General features: G+C 44.7%; 1 protein-coding gene across 8 annotated transcripts in view; it reads right to left on the bottom strand.

The window, feature by feature from the left end:
- SUCO (SUN domain containing ossification factor) overlaps positions 1–16,677 on the bottom strand; it is a 238,504-nt gene that overhangs the window by 122,430 nt on the left and 99,397 nt on the right. For 7 of the 8 annotated variants that reach the window (XM_029618558.1, XM_029618553.1, XM_029618554.1 and 4 more), the window contains 3 exons: positions 15,188–15,312; positions 14,234–14,301; positions 5,336–5,443 (listed from right to left, as the gene is read on the bottom strand). In XM_029618558.1, the coding sequence (XP_029474418.1) occupies positions 5,336–5,443; positions 14,234–14,301; positions 15,188–15,312 (301 nt within the window). Of the gene's footprint in view, positions 1–5,335; positions 5,444–13,968; positions 14,066–14,233; positions 14,302–15,187; positions 15,313–16,677 lie in introns of those variants that run through there. The other variant, XM_029618560.1, reaches the window with a different exon arrangement.

The following is a 16,677-nucleotide window of genomic DNA, read 5'->3' as shown; positions in this document are numbered from 1 at the left end:
CCACAAACCTGTCCGGAGGTAGATGATGGAAGTCCAGAAAGTAACCCTCTCGGATGATGGTGAGGACCCATTGGTCCGACGTAATCTCAACCCATCTGGGGTAGAAGAGGGTTAACCTGCCTTCTATGGCCCCGTCCCCTAGTTGGATCGGCTGAATCTCATTGGGAGGCGCGGCCGGGGCCTGAGCCCGAGCCGGCTCCCCTCTTCTGCTGCTTAGGCCGAAAGGACTGGTTCCTGGCCTGAGGTCGGGGTGCCTGATAGCGACCCCTATAGGGAATGAAGCGTTGGGAGCTTCTGCCTCTGGCAGGCCTTGGAAAGGCGCGCTGGTTCCTTTTGAACCTGTCTTCTGGCAGTCGAGGTATAGGAGAGGCACCCCATGTGCTGACCAGTTTATCAAGGTCGCTGCCGAACAGGAAAGATCCCCTAAAGGGCATTCTGGTGAGGCGTGTCTTCGAAGGGGCATCCGCTGACCAATTCCGTATCCAGAGCTGCCTCCTGGCAGCCACAGAAGATGAGATCCCCTTGGCTGTTGTACGGACGAGGTTGGATACAGCATCCGTGAGGAACGAGAGAGCGGACTCCATGTCTGCCGCCGGAGCATTGTTCCTGACCTGTGACAAACAGGAACGCGTCACCACTGTGCAGCAGGTTGCAATTCGCAAAGACAGAGCTGCCACCTCAAATGTCTGTTTCAGGATGGCGTCCAGTCGCCGGTCGTGAGGTTCTTTGAGGGCCGCCCCCTCCTCAACTGGAATGGTAGTGCGCTTGACCACCGCGCTAACCAAGGCGTCCACCTGAGGGCATGCCAACATCTCCTTGATTGCCGGATCCAGGGGGTACATGCCTATCAGGCCCTGCCCCCCTTTGAATGAGGCCGCTGCTCCATACCTGAGGGAAGTTCCCCCTCCTCGGAGGGTTCTGATTCAGTCTCCAAGACATCAGGGTCCGCCTGAACCGGACTGCCCGGAGGCGAGTGCGCTCGCCTACGATAAGGGTGCGAATGTCCAGGGGCAGGGTCCGCTGGAGCAGTAACAGGAACAGCAGCCACAGTAACAGCAGGGCCTGGACGGGAAGCTGATTGCATCTGCACAAAGGCATGGATCCCCTTAAAGAGATCCACCCAGGAAATGGAGGTGGTCTCAAGCCGTCGGGGTACCAGGTCCCCCGGGATTCCAGGTTGTTCGAGACTGCCTGCGAGATCCGGTGTGGCCCCTGGGGAACTGTCAACAAACCTCGGTTGAGACTGGTCCTGGCCCGAGGCTCCCACTGCCTCCTCACATTGGGCACAAAGGGAGTCTGGCTCCTCGCTGTGCGTGGCTCTGAGCTGGCATGCTGAGCAGAGGCCGAGAGCTTTCACGCCGGAATCAGGAGGCGCCGCCGCCGGGGACACCGGGGCATTCGATTGTTCCATTGCGCTCTAAGAAATATGCGCTGAATAATATGCGGCAGCAATATGCGCTTAATACAACAAGTGCTTAATATAATATGCGCTCAACAATATGCGCTCAATAATAAGCGACAGCTATATACGCTCAATAATATGCGGTCAGCAATATACGCTCAATACGATACAGGTGCCTATCATGGGCGCTCAATACCTGAACAGGGCCAACAAAATGGTGACCTCCGCAGCGTGCCGCAGACAGGCAACGCCGCCGATCCTCGAACTTCAGAGACCAAAGTAAAAGTTGTGCGCCTTACCTGATCCTCGGCGCTTCCCGGCTGAAACCCGGGCGGTCTCTGGCTGCGGGGGGAGAGGGGAAATACCTTCACCGCCGTGCTTGAGGAATGCACCCGCTGCCTCCCAAGTCCACGCCGGGACCGAGGCGCCTCTTAGCTCAACCCAAGCCTTTCCTGCTCGGGGGCTTGGTCCCTGCCGCGATTCGGCCAGCGGACCGAGGCCTAAACCTCCGAGGGATCACGGAAATCACCCCGGGAAACTCAACTGGGGGAGGGACCGAATGGTATCACCGCAGGAGTGCGGGGCTCGATGTTCTGTAGAAGTTCAGTAAGTAGAAAGTAGAAAATAGAAAGTAGATTGGAAACACGCTCAGCGAGCGTGCAGGCTCTCCAAACTGCTTTGGAGACGGAAATTACTGAAGAGCTTCACTTCCTGTGGGGTATATGTACCCGTGCTGACGTCAGATCCGTCTCCAACTGCTAGCACGAGCACACTATACCCACTTCTTCTGAGTCCATCTGGCTACACGACAGGAAAATTAAGGTAATTTATCTTTCTAGAAAACCTCCAGTAGGTGAGTTTCAGCTGTGCAGGTGAGAAGATGGAGATGTCAACAAGCGTACGAGATTTAAGGATTTCTATAGACTCTAATATTTAAATGAAATCCCGTACCTACCAAGTCATGAAAGTGAGTTTTTATAAGCTCCGAGACTAAGGGCCTTGTTTTCTAAAGTATCGCAGGCCTGCGATACTTTAGGTGATGAGGGGCGGGGGGACGAAACGGGGGGGGTAGGTCTGCGGTAGCCAGCAGCGATCGCACCATCGTGGTGCGATCGCTGACACTTTTGCACCCAATAGCGCCACCATAGGAGGTGTAGCTATTGGGCGCGAACTCTGATGCGAAAAGGGCCTTACCTTTTCGTCATCCACGGCGTCTTCGCAGAGTTGGCCCCGGTGACGCCCTGACTCTTCCCCCATTTAATTTAAAATGGGTTTAGGGCCTCATTTTCCATCCGGATTGCACGCGATAAGGGACATTTCACACACGAAAAGTCCCTTATCGCGTGCGATACCAAAATGGGGGCGGAGTCGGCCCCAGAAGAGGAGGGGCGGGGCGTCACCGGGGCTGACTCCGCCCCCATTCACATAATGGAAAACATCTCAGCACACGATTTCAAGGTATGGGACAATTCCCTTTAACACACTTGTTAACCCTCATTAGACCCATATATGTTGACCAGCACAAAGGTCTGGTTGTATATAACACTCTCCGGGACCATGAATCTGCCTGCAGGCTCAGAAGGAAACTTGAGGACAGTCAAGGGAAGTGCTTTATGAATTAGTATGCATACTACTCTGCTTTTGAAACTGAATGAGAAGTATACTTGTCTGACCCATGCGAGGTGCAGTTTCATGTGTTCTGTAGGAATACCACCATCATACCTTTAGTCTTCAGAAAATTAAGTATTACTCTTCTTTTAATCAGTGTCCCAATCCCCTCTCAGGGAAAGAATATTGACCATCTTGCTAGCCATGATACATTTTAAAGGCTATGTGAGTCTCCCTCCTGCAGTACTGCTTCAGCTTTAACTTTAAACTCTTTCCCTCCCCCTGTCCAACAAAAGCAACTCGTTAGCAAACCCATAACCACTTGCAGCCACAAGGCATAGCAGGAAGCTGCCTCCATCCCAACTACAAGCCCTGCAAAGCCCAGGCTGAAATCCACTACCCACCCCCCTCCCAAGTGAACTATCAGTGTTGTCTAAATAAAGGAACACCTGAGACCCGGTGAAACAAAAGGGCCAAAAAACAACTTTCACCTTTCTTCTAAATTCCCAATAGCATGTCCTACTCAAGTGCAAACATTCAACCCTTCCCATCCTCCCCCCCCCATTCCCCAAGTCCTCTGTCCATGAATTCTCCAAAATAGCCATCCAGTCTGAAACGCTGTCACAGCAATGGCTTACCCTCCGCTGTTGCATGAGTATGACCTCCAGCTTGCGGCTCTAACCCCCGCACCTGGATTTTCCAGGATGGCATCGCTTTCCACCCATTCACAATGCAAGCGTGAGGCTACACAAGGCAGCAGCTTTGGTGGTTGGCATCACCACCCCCAACTGCATTATAATGGTGGCAAGGAAAATAAAACAGCAACCCCCCCCCCCCACACACTAAGTAAAACTAGTGGATCCGATCTCCCTCCCCCCTCCTCTTACTTTCAAGAACAGCTCTTTTATTTATTTATTTATTTAAAGTTTTTATATAACGCTGCTCAGAGATATCGCGTCGGTGTACAGAGAACAGGAATTAATTTAGATCCCTGTAACTTTCTCTACCTCCACTCAGAATAGAAAATGATACAGTCCTGATTCAAGCGGCTCCTCTGTTGTGGACTTTGCTGCACAAAATTCATTGCTGCCTTAGCTTCAGTAAAGATGGAAGTTGTACTGTCATGGGATGTCCTTAAACTCACCAGGTATAAGGTGGCATATGGGCAGCTCCTCCTTTGACCTCCACAAAACTCTTCTCAGATGAAGGAAAAAATACATACACTTCCCTAGATAAGTGACCTCTCAAGTGCCTGCTGGCCTCAAGTATGCTGTTAACATCTGCATAATGCTAGACACAGAGTTATAGCTCTAGGTCAGCCATCATCAGCAGGAGGCGGCACCAGGGCCCTGTGCGCCCGGTCGATTTTAATCTGTCCATTCTTGCATGCTATGCTCAGCACCATGTGGCTAAAAATATGGCAGAATCACTGCCCTCCACTTTCTCCAGCATGCCCTCTATTTGCAAGTTATTGCGGCGGTTGCAATTTTCTGTCATCTAATTTTTCAGCGATGCGCTTATGGACCAGTTACAAGACTTCAAGCCACTGTGTGGTGGGTGTGACAGAGTTCCATATCTCCTCGTTCTGGCATGTTATCTACCTGGGCCATCATTTCCCCAGTAGTGGAAACCAAATGCCCCACACGATCTACTTCGGTCTGTTGCGCATCTAAGCTAGAATACATCCTGTCTGCATAACGGATTTCATGCAGCCACCATTTCTCTGGACAGCTCCTGCATGTATAGGACCTCCTCCTCCATCTTCATAACTCCTGCCTGCACTAATGGCTGTGATTTTCTGGCTAGAACATGTCAATCATGAAGCTCGATCCCCCCCAAAGCATGGGGATCAATTTCTTCGTACCTACATGCCATTTTCTCTCTCGCCACAAGTCTTATCAGAGGTCTAAAATTAAAATTGTCGGGGAAAGTGGGAGTTGGCCAGTTACACTGCCACTTTCCTCTACCACATCACAAGTCACCCAGACTGAAGATTTTCAAAACATATACTAGAAAGCAAGTTTTACTATGTCACTGGGAAGAAGCGAAACAGTATAAAAATTAAAAAAAAAAATGTACAAAATTGAACATATAACCAACTACAGTTCACTGAAAAAAGTCTAAGGAAAGGAGACATAAAAGTGCTGGTGACAGCTGCATATTACAACACATTTTATCAGTGACATCTATAGATTGGGATATTATTTGTAGCCCCAGACACTCAATATGCTACTTACATCTATGGATTTTGTCTTACATAAAGCATTGCCTGACCCAAGATTTATATAAGGTATGACTCCAAATAGACTAGCAGAAACCACATACCTGTCACTGATAGACACCAGAAAGTCCTTTGGTGTGGAAGAGAAGAGTTCATAATTGGCAATGTCAAGCTGCTTCACTTGAATTGGTTCGCAAAGTTCAACAACAAACCTTAAGGGAAAAAAATTGTACAAATAGCAAGTCTGCTTAAAATAAACAGTGTTTTCCCACAGATGGCAGGATGAATTAACCATAGCATGTGGGTGTCATCCAGCAGCACTGAATGGATCTCTCTCATAGCTAATAGAGCTTTTGTCTACTGAACATGTGCAGGAACTCCAGGCCTTGCGCCTCCTGAACCCCCTTAGTCTATTTTAGAGTTAAATCTAGAGCTAGGCAATCTACTCTCCAAAGATATGGACAGGTATTCAGCATGGCTAATTCATCCTGCTATTTAAGGAAGATATTTATGGTAAGCAAGCATGCTTTTTCCATAAAAAAAGCAGGACTGAATTAGACATAACATGTGGGGACTCCCAAGCTGAGCATTGCAGCAGAACATTTACTAAATAAGTAACTTGGACCACACTGTGAAGAGTAGACTACTGGGTGAATAGGCTACACAAAACTGCTTGTCTGAATTTACTAATCACTCAAAGATTAATCAGACAGTAATGGAATATAAAAGGTGTATACTGACCATCTTGCAGCTTTGCAAATGTCTGAAAGGCACAGCTCACAGATGAATCACTGATGCAACCATGGCTCTAAATTGATGGACCTTGATAATGTATGTAATTTTAAGGCCTACTAGCCTACAGCAGTGAGTGATGCAGTCTGCTAGCCAATTGGATAATGTACGTTTGGCCACAGTTATGCCCAATCTATAGGAGTCATAAGGCGAATAGTTAAGTCTGGCAATGAGGCAGAATTCTTCTCTTGTAGTAAGCCAAAGCTCATTTACAGTCCAAGATACGAAGGGCTCTCAACGTTATGTACATGAGGTTCCAGAAAGAATGTAGGTAGCACAATAGCTTGATTAACATGGAATGCTGATATGATCTTCAGACGAAATTTTGAGTGGGTGCGGAGCACCATCCTATCATGAAAAAAATGCATAAGGAGGATAATGAACTAGAGTTTGAAGTTCATTCACTCTTCTAGCTGAGGTTACTGCAATCAGGAATATTACCTTTCATGTTAGAAATGTGAGGCCTCCAATGGTTCAAAAGATGGCTTCATCAGTTGTAGTATGCCATAAGCTTCACATGAATGTGGACATTAATGGATGAATGAAGATAGGCTTATTCTCAGTCTGAACATGGTAAACTGTTATGGAACTGAGATGTAATCTTACTGATGAGGTGGCAAGGCCTGATTCAGAAAGTGAGAGGAGATAGTTCAGTAACTCTCTTGGTTTGCATGCAAGCCGATTCAAATTGAGTTGACCCAATGTGGAAAACCTCTAATTTGAAACTGTAAACTTTTCTAATTTAAGGATTTCTGTGGTCACTAATATGTCCTCCACTGTTTTAGGTAAGAACAAGTTTTCAAGCCGTCAAGTTGGGAGAAGGATGGTCCAGATGGAACAGTGACTTCTTCAGTTAAGTATGGATCTGATCGGAGATTACTGGAGGATGACTGAAGAGTTGTATTAGATATGCAAGCCAGACATGTCTGGGCTACGCTGGAGCTCCAAGGATTAGATTGGCTCAGTCCTTGAGCATTTTTTGCACAGTTCTGGCTATTAACAGAATCTGTGGAAAAACATACATGAGATCTGCATTGCAGTCAAGCAGGAAAGTATCCTGAGCAGATCTGAGTTTACTGGGAAGAATGGAGCAAAGCATTACTTTTCCATTTTGTTCTGACACAAACATGTCAATTTCTGGAAATCTCCAGAGATTGAACGGTCTCTGTTGGGTGTAGGAACCATTTGTATAGATGAAAGATTCTGCTAAGGTGATGTAGCAACGTGTTGGAGATTCTGAGAATGTGAGTTGCTTACAGTACAGCTTGAGCTCTGCATGCCTATTCCCATATTTTTGTACCTTGGCACGGAGTCCAAGATCCCATGCCTCCTTTTTTGCTATCAGAAGTCAGTTGTCCAGGGAAGACATGGATGCTACTACAGCTAGGCATTCAGTAAAGACTCTCAGTGTGGCTGAGAGGTGAAGGGAAGCACTTTAAATTGATGAAAACAATCTACCTTAAAACATAGGTACCAATAGGAGAGGGTGGATGGGGATGTAAGCATATGCATCTTTTAGAACCAGTGCACACCATTCACTCCCCTTTCTGGATGAAGAGGATTGTGTGGAAGGAATTCATTTTGAATTGCTCCCAGAATATATGCTTGTTCAAGCTTCTTAAATCCTAAACTGGTCTGTCCCCCAGATTTTTGGGGGATGAGGAAACAGGAGTAGAACTCCTGGCCATGGAGAAGGGGAGGAGCCAGTTCTATGGCAACTCCACTTCCAGGTGGAGCTGTGTCAGATGGGATGGATCCAAATTGAAGGCTGAGTAGGGAGAAAGAGCAGGAAGCTATGAGAAATGCAAGCAGTATCTAAACCGAACAATCTTGAGAACCCAGAAGTCTGGTGATCTTATGCCATTCTTCTAGGTCAGTGGTTCCCAACCCTGTCCTGGGGACCTCCCCCCCCCCAGCCAGTCAGATTTTGGAACCACTGTTCTAAGTAGTGATCGATTCACCCCTTTGCTGGGCAGGATAATTGCTGAGTTTGAAGAGTGTTCAAAAATTTGGTCCAAACATGGAGACTAAACGGATGTTGTGAAGGGAAGGAACTTGACAGCAAATACCAGGCTTTTCAATGTCTTGCATTTGGCAAGTGGGGATGGCAAGCCTGTGCTGGTGGTCTCTTGATAGGCTTTTCTATTTCAGGTCCTGGTGCAGGCTGGCATCCCAGACAGATTCATGGATTGGGTCACAGCAATGAAAAAGAAACCCAGAGCACGTCTGTTATTGAATGGCTTATCCCCATTTGTTGATATAGCATTGTGTATGCATCAAGGATGAGTCCTATCACCACTTTTTGACCTAGCAATTGAGCCACTGGCTGCAGTGGTTAGACATCCTGATATTCATGGTATTCGCATAGGGGGTTGAGAATAGATTTCATTGTACGCAGATGTTTTGGTTATATGTCTTCCCCTTCCACGTCAGGGCCTGCACTGTTAGAACTTCTTGCTAGATATAGGGATCATTCAGGCTACAAGGTTAACAGATAAATCTGAAATTTTTCCCACTGAAAGAGGTTTAGCCATCCACTGTTACCTTTCTGAATTCCGGGTGGTGGTGGGGGGTTTTACTTACCTGGGGGTTTATTTTCCTCAAGATGCCTGTTGCTTGTTTTCCAAAAATTATGGTGGATTAATTGCAAAAATTAAGAGGAACCTACAAGATCGGTAAATCTTCCCAATCTCATGGGCAGGGATAATCAGCTTGTTGAAAACAAGCGTTCTTCCTTGCTTCCTTGCTTTATCTTTTCCAACACAACTCCTGTCATATTCCTCAACAAGTATTTACTGATCTGTACAGTGTGATGGGTAAATTACGATTTGACCTGAAAAACACTTGTGAGAAATATAAGCAGATATGGGATCCTTACTTGGAATATTATTCTTTGTCAATATCCTGATTTGTAATTTTGACCTTGTGTCCTCCTTCCTGAAACATTATGAACAACCAGTGCTTTATTTTGTATTCTGTAAAAACTTGTTAAAGAATTAAAAAAAATTTTTTTTTGATCCAAGCTTGGCATGGACCTGTCGCACTGCCTTAGGTTGATTGTATTCATGCTGTTGAATGCAAGTCAGAAGTTGTTCTTGTGGAAGTAGGGATGGCAACCGGTAGTACTTGACTTACCAGAAGGGGTGTCTCTGGAAATTAAGTTCTTTTAAAAGCACAAAATTCTTTAATCTAACCACTGACTCTCTAAGCTCATCTCCACTGAAGCAGGGTACATCTGCTAACTTGTTGACATCCTCACATAAGGTACTGGGCTCTCAACTATGCCATCGGGAGAATTGCAATGGAGCTCAAAAAGGAGCCTGAGGTGGTACCAAACGTCTCGTAGACAGATTAAAGATGGCACATACACTATTCAGCATCCAATATGTGGCTTCAGTTTGTTGTGCAAGTCCTGAATTATGAGGAACTGCTGAGCAGTAATCCATGCATTAAGCATGGAGCTTTGAAACATTTTTTTGCCAAACATGTCCAGTAGTCTAGGATCTTTCCCTGGCAGCGTATCTGAATATATAATTGATTTCATTGTTCTTAAGAGCTGATTCTACACCTATTGATTGATGGTGCAGTTGTACTATTCTGAAGCCTGGAAATTTTTTAACTCTGTACTTGAAGTCAGGTTTCCTTGCTATTGAGGCACAAGAATTAGGATTTTCCCACATTCTCATTTGTAAATCTTGCAGATTATGTTGAACCTGAATCACTGCAGAATCCGTTGGAGTTTCCAGAATCTGGAGGAAGCCCAAGACATCTACACAAGGGTCTTTGCCCTTATGTACCTTTACTCCAAGAGCTTTTCCTAATTTGTCAGAAACCTGGAGTAGTAGGCAAGGTCTTCCAGGGGAAACAATTCCTCTTCTGAGACTACAGGTGAGGGAACACTGATCCAGGGCTCCAATAATGAAGCTGGTGACTGATGAGGAGAAAACTCTTGGTGGCTTATCCATGAAATGGCTCGAGTTCGCTGCATGCAAATACCATGAGCTAGAAACCTCTTGTAGAGGTTCCAGAGAATGCACATATATTGGGGATTCTGGGACTCTTGGAAAGGAAAGGTCGAATGGTACCCACCTTATTCTTAACCACTAATAAAGTAAATAAATCTTTCCCAACTCCACTACTTGATCAAGTGGTTGACATACCCTCTGACCTGATGGAGGTGGCGGAACATTTTCTTCTGATACCAGAATGGAATGCTGTACATTTTCTGGGTTTTGCAGAATTTGTACTGGAGGCAGACTGGAAATAAGAGGCACCAGAGAGCAAATAGGATCTGGTGTTTCTAGATGTAGTCCTTATGACAGCAATTTCACCGATATGAGGGCTCTAGTCATCAGTAGTGGAAGGAGGATCATATCCCCTTCTGCTCTGTTGAGCAGCTTGCCCTGACCAACATATAGCTGTGTAGGAAGATTTGCAGTACGATGCATCGAAACTTCCAATGGTTTAATAAGCAAATGCATAAATGAGTTGAAGACTTGCACATCAATAGCACCAATGCACTGTATGTTGATGCCGGTGCACTCGAGCCTCTATGGCGTGGCACCTCTTTTTCTTCCACACACATGGTAGCTATGTTTACTGGATCCTGAGGATTCTACCTGTTTTACTGATAGCTCCCCTAACACTCAACTCTTCCTGAAGCACAGCTTTGTCTGCCTCACTGGAAATAGAGGACTTACTGTGGCTTCTATGAGACTTATGCAGTTCCTCTATTTTCCAGGCCATGGACAGTTGAGTTCTTGGGGTCATCTATTTGCAATTGAAACAGTTCGCTTGGTCATGGTCTGGGCCCACGCAGCAGTAGCAGAGTGTCTCCATCCATAATGGGCATTTACCTGCTTTAGTCTTTAAATCTACTTACTGTGGCTTTTCCTTGGCAGACTGACAAAAAAAAATCATTTTTTAAAAAGGTAGCACTGAAGAGTGCTGTTTGAGGGCTGCTGAGGCAACTTTCAAGATAAAGTTTTGAAATGTTTTCAGAAAAAACCAGAAGAGATACACAACCTTGCTAATGCTCAGATGAATAAAGACTGAAAGGGCTCACAAGGCAACAGCCAAGTAAGAATTCCCATACATGCTCAGTACAGCAAAAGCTCTAGTCTAGCAGCTATGAGAGGTCCATTCTGAGCTGCTGGATGATAACACATACATGCTAGGAATAATTAATCCCTGCTTCTCGACCGATAAAAGGCAGAACAGGATGTTTGAATCAAAAGCATTTGCCACTGTGATGTAAAGCTCACACAGTTTAAAGTCTCGGCTTTCACTCTAATTCTGTAAAACAGTAATTTCTTCTGCAGTATTTTCATTTTAGGTTATCAGAATATCACTTTATTCACTCAACAATAAACTGGCACCATCACAAGCAAGGCTGGCCAGCAACTTCTACAGTAGCTTGGAAAAGTATTCAACCTCTAAAAAGTCAGATGTATGGATTATAAATGCACTTACACAGATTGTTCCAGACAGTGTTTATTGCAAACCAGTAGGCTCTTAAAGGAAATTTTCAAAGCCACAATTCATTATTTCCCTGCATTTTTCATAATAAAATTAAAAACTGAAAAATACTGCTTGCATAAGTATTCAACCCCTTCAGATTAGTACTTGGTAGAACTCTCTTTTGAAGCAACAACAGTTTTAAGTTTCTACCTGCTGTGTCACTGTTTGGGAGTGATTTTTGCCCATTCTTTCTGGCAGATTTGCTGCTCCAGGTTGGTTGGATGTCGCTTCTAGACTAATTTTCAAATAGTGCCACAGATTCTCAATTTGCTTGAGATCTGGACTTTGACTTGGCCAGTGTAGAACATTCACCTTTTTGTTGTTCAGCCACGCCGGTGTTGCTTGGGATCATTGGCCTGCTGAAAGGGGAACTTTCTCCCAAGTTTTAGTTTTTTTTTACCAGACTGAAACAGGCTGTCTTGCAGCAACTCCCTGTATGTTGCACCATCCATCCTTCAATTTTAAAAATATTCTGAGTCCTCACTGAGGAAAAGCTTCCCTATATGATGCTGCCACCCCCATATTTTACTGTTAGGATGGTGTTTGCTGAGTAATGGGCAGTGATAAGTTTGCACCACACATAGCAATTTGAATTTTGGTCCCAAAACTCCATTTTTGTCTCATCTGACCACAAAACCTTATTCCACATTTTAGTTTGGTCACTCTGATGCTTTCTGGCAAAATCCATATGCGCTTTAATGTGGTTTTTCCTCAGTAATGGCTTCTTTCTAGCCACCTTCCCATGCAGGCCAGTTTTATTCAGAGCTCTTGATATGGTTGACCGATGCAGCTCCATTCCAGTCTCAGCCACTGTAGCTCCTTCGAAGTGATTATTGGCTTTGTGGCTTCCCTCTGAAGCTGAGCTTTGAGGAATGGTCTTGCTAGGCAGTGTCTGGATGGTATAATGCAGCTTCCATTTCCTCACAATTGATCGAACAGTTCTCGCTGGGATATCCAAGTACTTGGATATTATTTTATAACCTTTACCTATCTTGGACATGTCTAACTTTATCTTTAATTTCCTTACAATGCTCTTTGTTCTTCATTTTCAGATTCAAAGTCAGACCAATGGTACTGGAGTTTTCTTTATCCAGAAAAGCTGACTTTAATGAGTCACATATAGAGGCCAATTGTAAGCCAACTGTTAGGGCAATATCTTTCATCTGTGTAAACCTGAGGCAGCATTTTTTAGGTTTAAATTTTATTTTACAAAAAATGCAGAGAAATAATGAATTGGACTTTGAAAATGTACTTTAAGAGCATACTGGTTTGCCATAAACATACTGTCTGGTACAATATATGTAAGTGTTATTTGTAATCCACATAAATCTGCTGACTTTAGGGGGTTGAATACTTTTGCAAGTCACTATTTCTATAACTCTACTAGAAATACACAATATTACTGTCACAAAGTAGCAAAAAACAATCACAGCAAAAGAGAAAGAAAAATGTCCATTCAGGAACCAAGATAAAGGGAATATTTTCAAAGTAATTTGCTAATGTAAAAACTAGCCGCCTCTGCCTGTATTCCTGTGTGCATGTGGGCATCGGGGGGGGGAGCAGCCTGTCGTGGCATTTCAACCATTTGCATGCTTTTCTGCATCCGCTCAGCCACCTGCACAAACAGCAGCGCAGGCGCAGTATGCACGGACATTTCTGCCATGACTTTGCGCTTGCTAACATTCAAAGGGAAGCAACGTAGGTGGCAAGCTAGATGGGATAAAAGTGTTTGTTGGATTCCCCCCCCCTCCCCAAGTCTGTCTCTATTAACAATACTACAAGCCATATTGTTCAATAGCCTTTACAATATCCAATCATAATAAAAGTACGACTGGCATTCAATATGCCTGTTCAAGTTGTTCTTAACTTTCTGCAGTGCTTTTGTTCAAGCCCCTCTCTCATCTCTGCTCTCTTCACCCTGCCTCTTCTTGAAATACATTATTTGCCTTTCCAAATACATACTCAAAGCAAGTTACAATTCAGACACAGTAGGAGGGCTCTGCCCCAGGGAATTTACAATCTAAGTTGGCACCTAAAGCAATGGAGGGAGAAGAAACAGGTGCCAAGGTGACAGGAAGCATGAGTGGTATTTCAGCTCTGGATTCCCTGGCTCTCACTCTGCTTCTTTCACTTGCCACTCTGTTCTGGCATCCCCATATTTTCTATTTTACTGTCCCTTAACCATGTCTCCCTTCCAACATCCACAGGCTAATAGTGAACTCACTCTGTACATGGACACACTAATGGCTCTTCCGGTTCTCCTATACACATGCTTGAAGTGTTTTATGAAAGAGTATAAACCTTCTCCCCAGGTCTCAGGAAGAGAAAGAATAAGTGCGGTGGTGGGATCCTTTTGTTGGTCCTTAAGAGAAGCAGAATCTGAATATCCAAGTGATCCCTTTGCTTGACCATAGGGGTCCCCTACCTGGACACAGACAAAGGTTAGCAGAGTCTGGGAAGTTCCCATCCTTAAGAGGAAACAGTTCTATGATTTTTCACAGGTCCTCAGGGCTTCTGGTGCAACAAATGCTGTGCCTTAGTACTTGCATCACAGTTTGACATCATGAATGGCATGAGTGTCACAGCAGGTTTCCTGGCTCCTGACAAGACTGGATGTCATAATGCTGCTTTTCCTGGAGGCTTGAATGTCCTGATACAGCAGAAAATTCAGCTCACTTTATTGAACTTACCAGATTTTAGTGCTGCAAGGATTCAGCATGTAGAGATCCATGTTTTCAATCAGAATTGCAGATGTGCTCTACACCCAAGAGAAGAGCAGAAAGTGATCAATAAAGCCTTCATTTGAAATGGGTTTTGTTTAAAAGTACAGTTTCAGCCCCATGAATATACTTTTTTTTCTCTTTAACCCCCCCCAGTAAATAGATTTTGTTTTTTGCAAAATGTTTATTGAAGACAGCATATGCGCTTTCAAGTAACAGAATCCATAGACAAATAATTATGCAGACTTACACAAAGTACATAGGGTCTCATTAACTGTCAAAAAGTAATGCTATTGCATATGCCATTTTCCAAAACCAGAAACCTCTAAACAAATGAACATTTTGTTAGTGTTCCCTACACTGCTTTCTCAGTTGCGACTGCTCCTCAGGCTTAGGATGGTAGCTTTGTGAGGTATCAACTTATGGAGGAGAGCCAAGCACTGCTCTTCTAATGACATCTGTTAAAGTGAGTAAAGAGCAGCAAGCAAAAGATTTCCTGATAAAACAGCACCCTGCAATAGTTTGCCTATATAGGCAGGGGATGGATGAAAAGTGAACATCAGACTACATATACCCTGACTTATGAGAGAGATTTCTTCCTGTCATGATGCGTGCCAAAACTAACCCATTTGGAGAGAGTACCCCCATGAGACTGATGAAGCAAGCAACAGAGGAACAAGGTAACAGAACTGTATGTACAGAAATTCAACAAAGGAACCTACTAAATCTCACACATTTTTAATAAGCTAAAGAGGATACCATATACAGAACCATAATTTTAGGAAGAGACTGAACTCTAGAAGCACAGCTTTACAGAAAGCAACAATATTTATGTCTGGGCAACATATAAGGAAAAACTTTTTTTTAAAGCAATTCTGCATGCAATCGTCCCTTAGCCAAACATGACCACACAAATAAAACTACCTTTGCTTCTGGATTAGCTGCCAGTATTTTGGCGCCGCATTCAACAGAGGCATAATTATTTCTGTTCTTCTGAACCTTCTTGGCAGAATGCTGTCCCCCATTAGAAGATGGGTGCGTGGACTGACCTACAAAACACGGAGTGCCAGCGTCACAATTTGTGCAGAGGAACTGCTAATGCATTCCACTTACAAGAATAAAGCAGTGTCACTGATGCATTAGTCCACCTGGATAAACAGAAACAAAGGTAGTCAAATAAGCTTTCTACTGGACTAACCTAATACATCTGTGACTAGCTTTTGAGATTTATGCCAACCTGACCTGATGAAGGGACAGAGCTCTAGTCACAATTGTATTAATCTAATAAAAATTTGTTGCATTTCTACATTTAAAAAAAAATAAACATTCAGTAACCCTGTTCCATCCTATGGAAGTAAGTCCTACAACAAAAGTCACCTTTTCAGAGCCTTAACATTTGCCTTGTGACAAAAGTAAGATCGGAAGAGTCCTGCCTGCAGTAGCAAAGGGCCACACTTATTGCAATAAAATTGTTTTGGCTAAAGCTCGGATTATGCCAACCATAAAGCTCCTGTTATAGTAAAACTTGCTTTTGTAAGCAATTGGAGGAGAGGCATCCTGTTCAGAAACTCAGATCGGCTGCCTGCAAAGTCTAAGAGGAAGTCCGCATCGCAGCAGCAGCTGCATCTCTAAGGAAGTCTTCGCTGGTTGCAGCTACATCTCCAGATCGGCCCTTTGGTTCATGGATAGCACCAGCATCTCCTAGCATTGCACAATGCCACCACTGGGACTCCTGGGCTTATGCACCAAATGCTGAGCTCTGACAACTGACTGTGCCTTGGTATGCCAGAGTATGACGACTGTGCTCTACAATACAAGTTCCATACTGATGACCCCAGGTCTGGTTAAAATAAGTGGTGCAGTACAATGGGGATCTTTCACACCATAAAGGATGATGGGATCTGTGCCAATGAAGCTACCTCCCCACCTTGGCATTGAGGGGTCCACTCTGGTGAAGCCCTGCACAAACAGTGCAGATATTTTCTTATGCTCGAAGCAGAATAGTCCAAAGGGATCCCTCACATCAGTTAAGTGCTCTTCTCAGAGCCACAGGCTTTTATGCCTCGTTCAACACCTGACCTGAGACAGATCCAGGAACTGGCACCATACGAGAGCTTTCCTGTGCTTGCAGGAATGAGAGAGGGAAGATTCCCATCTTGATTTCCTTTACTGAAAGCCTAATGATGCCTTGCTCTTGGGCAAAGCAGGTCTCCACTGCTCAGCCTCACAGAGACTCTGGGCACTCAACCGCCCACATCTTACTTAGGGCCTCCATCTTCTCAGCACAATGTCGCTGCGCCTTAGGGAACATCAGCCACAATTGTACCAGTTAGATGAGCCCTGGTCTAGGCCCAGGCAGCAATAACAGATGGAGTGCACATCTGGCACCCACAGATGCAGGCCTTGAAGCTAAC

The sequence above is a fragment of the Rhinatrema bivittatum genome, chromosome 10 (assembly GCF_901001135.1).
Source record: "Rhinatrema bivittatum chromosome 10, aRhiBiv1.1, whole genome shotgun sequence".
NCBI classification, from domain to species: domain Eukaryota; kingdom Metazoa; phylum Chordata; class Amphibia; order Gymnophiona; family Rhinatrematidae; genus Rhinatrema; species Rhinatrema bivittatum.
Note: the sequence above shows the minus strand (reverse complement) of the source record. Positions and strands in the feature narration are given on the sequence as shown.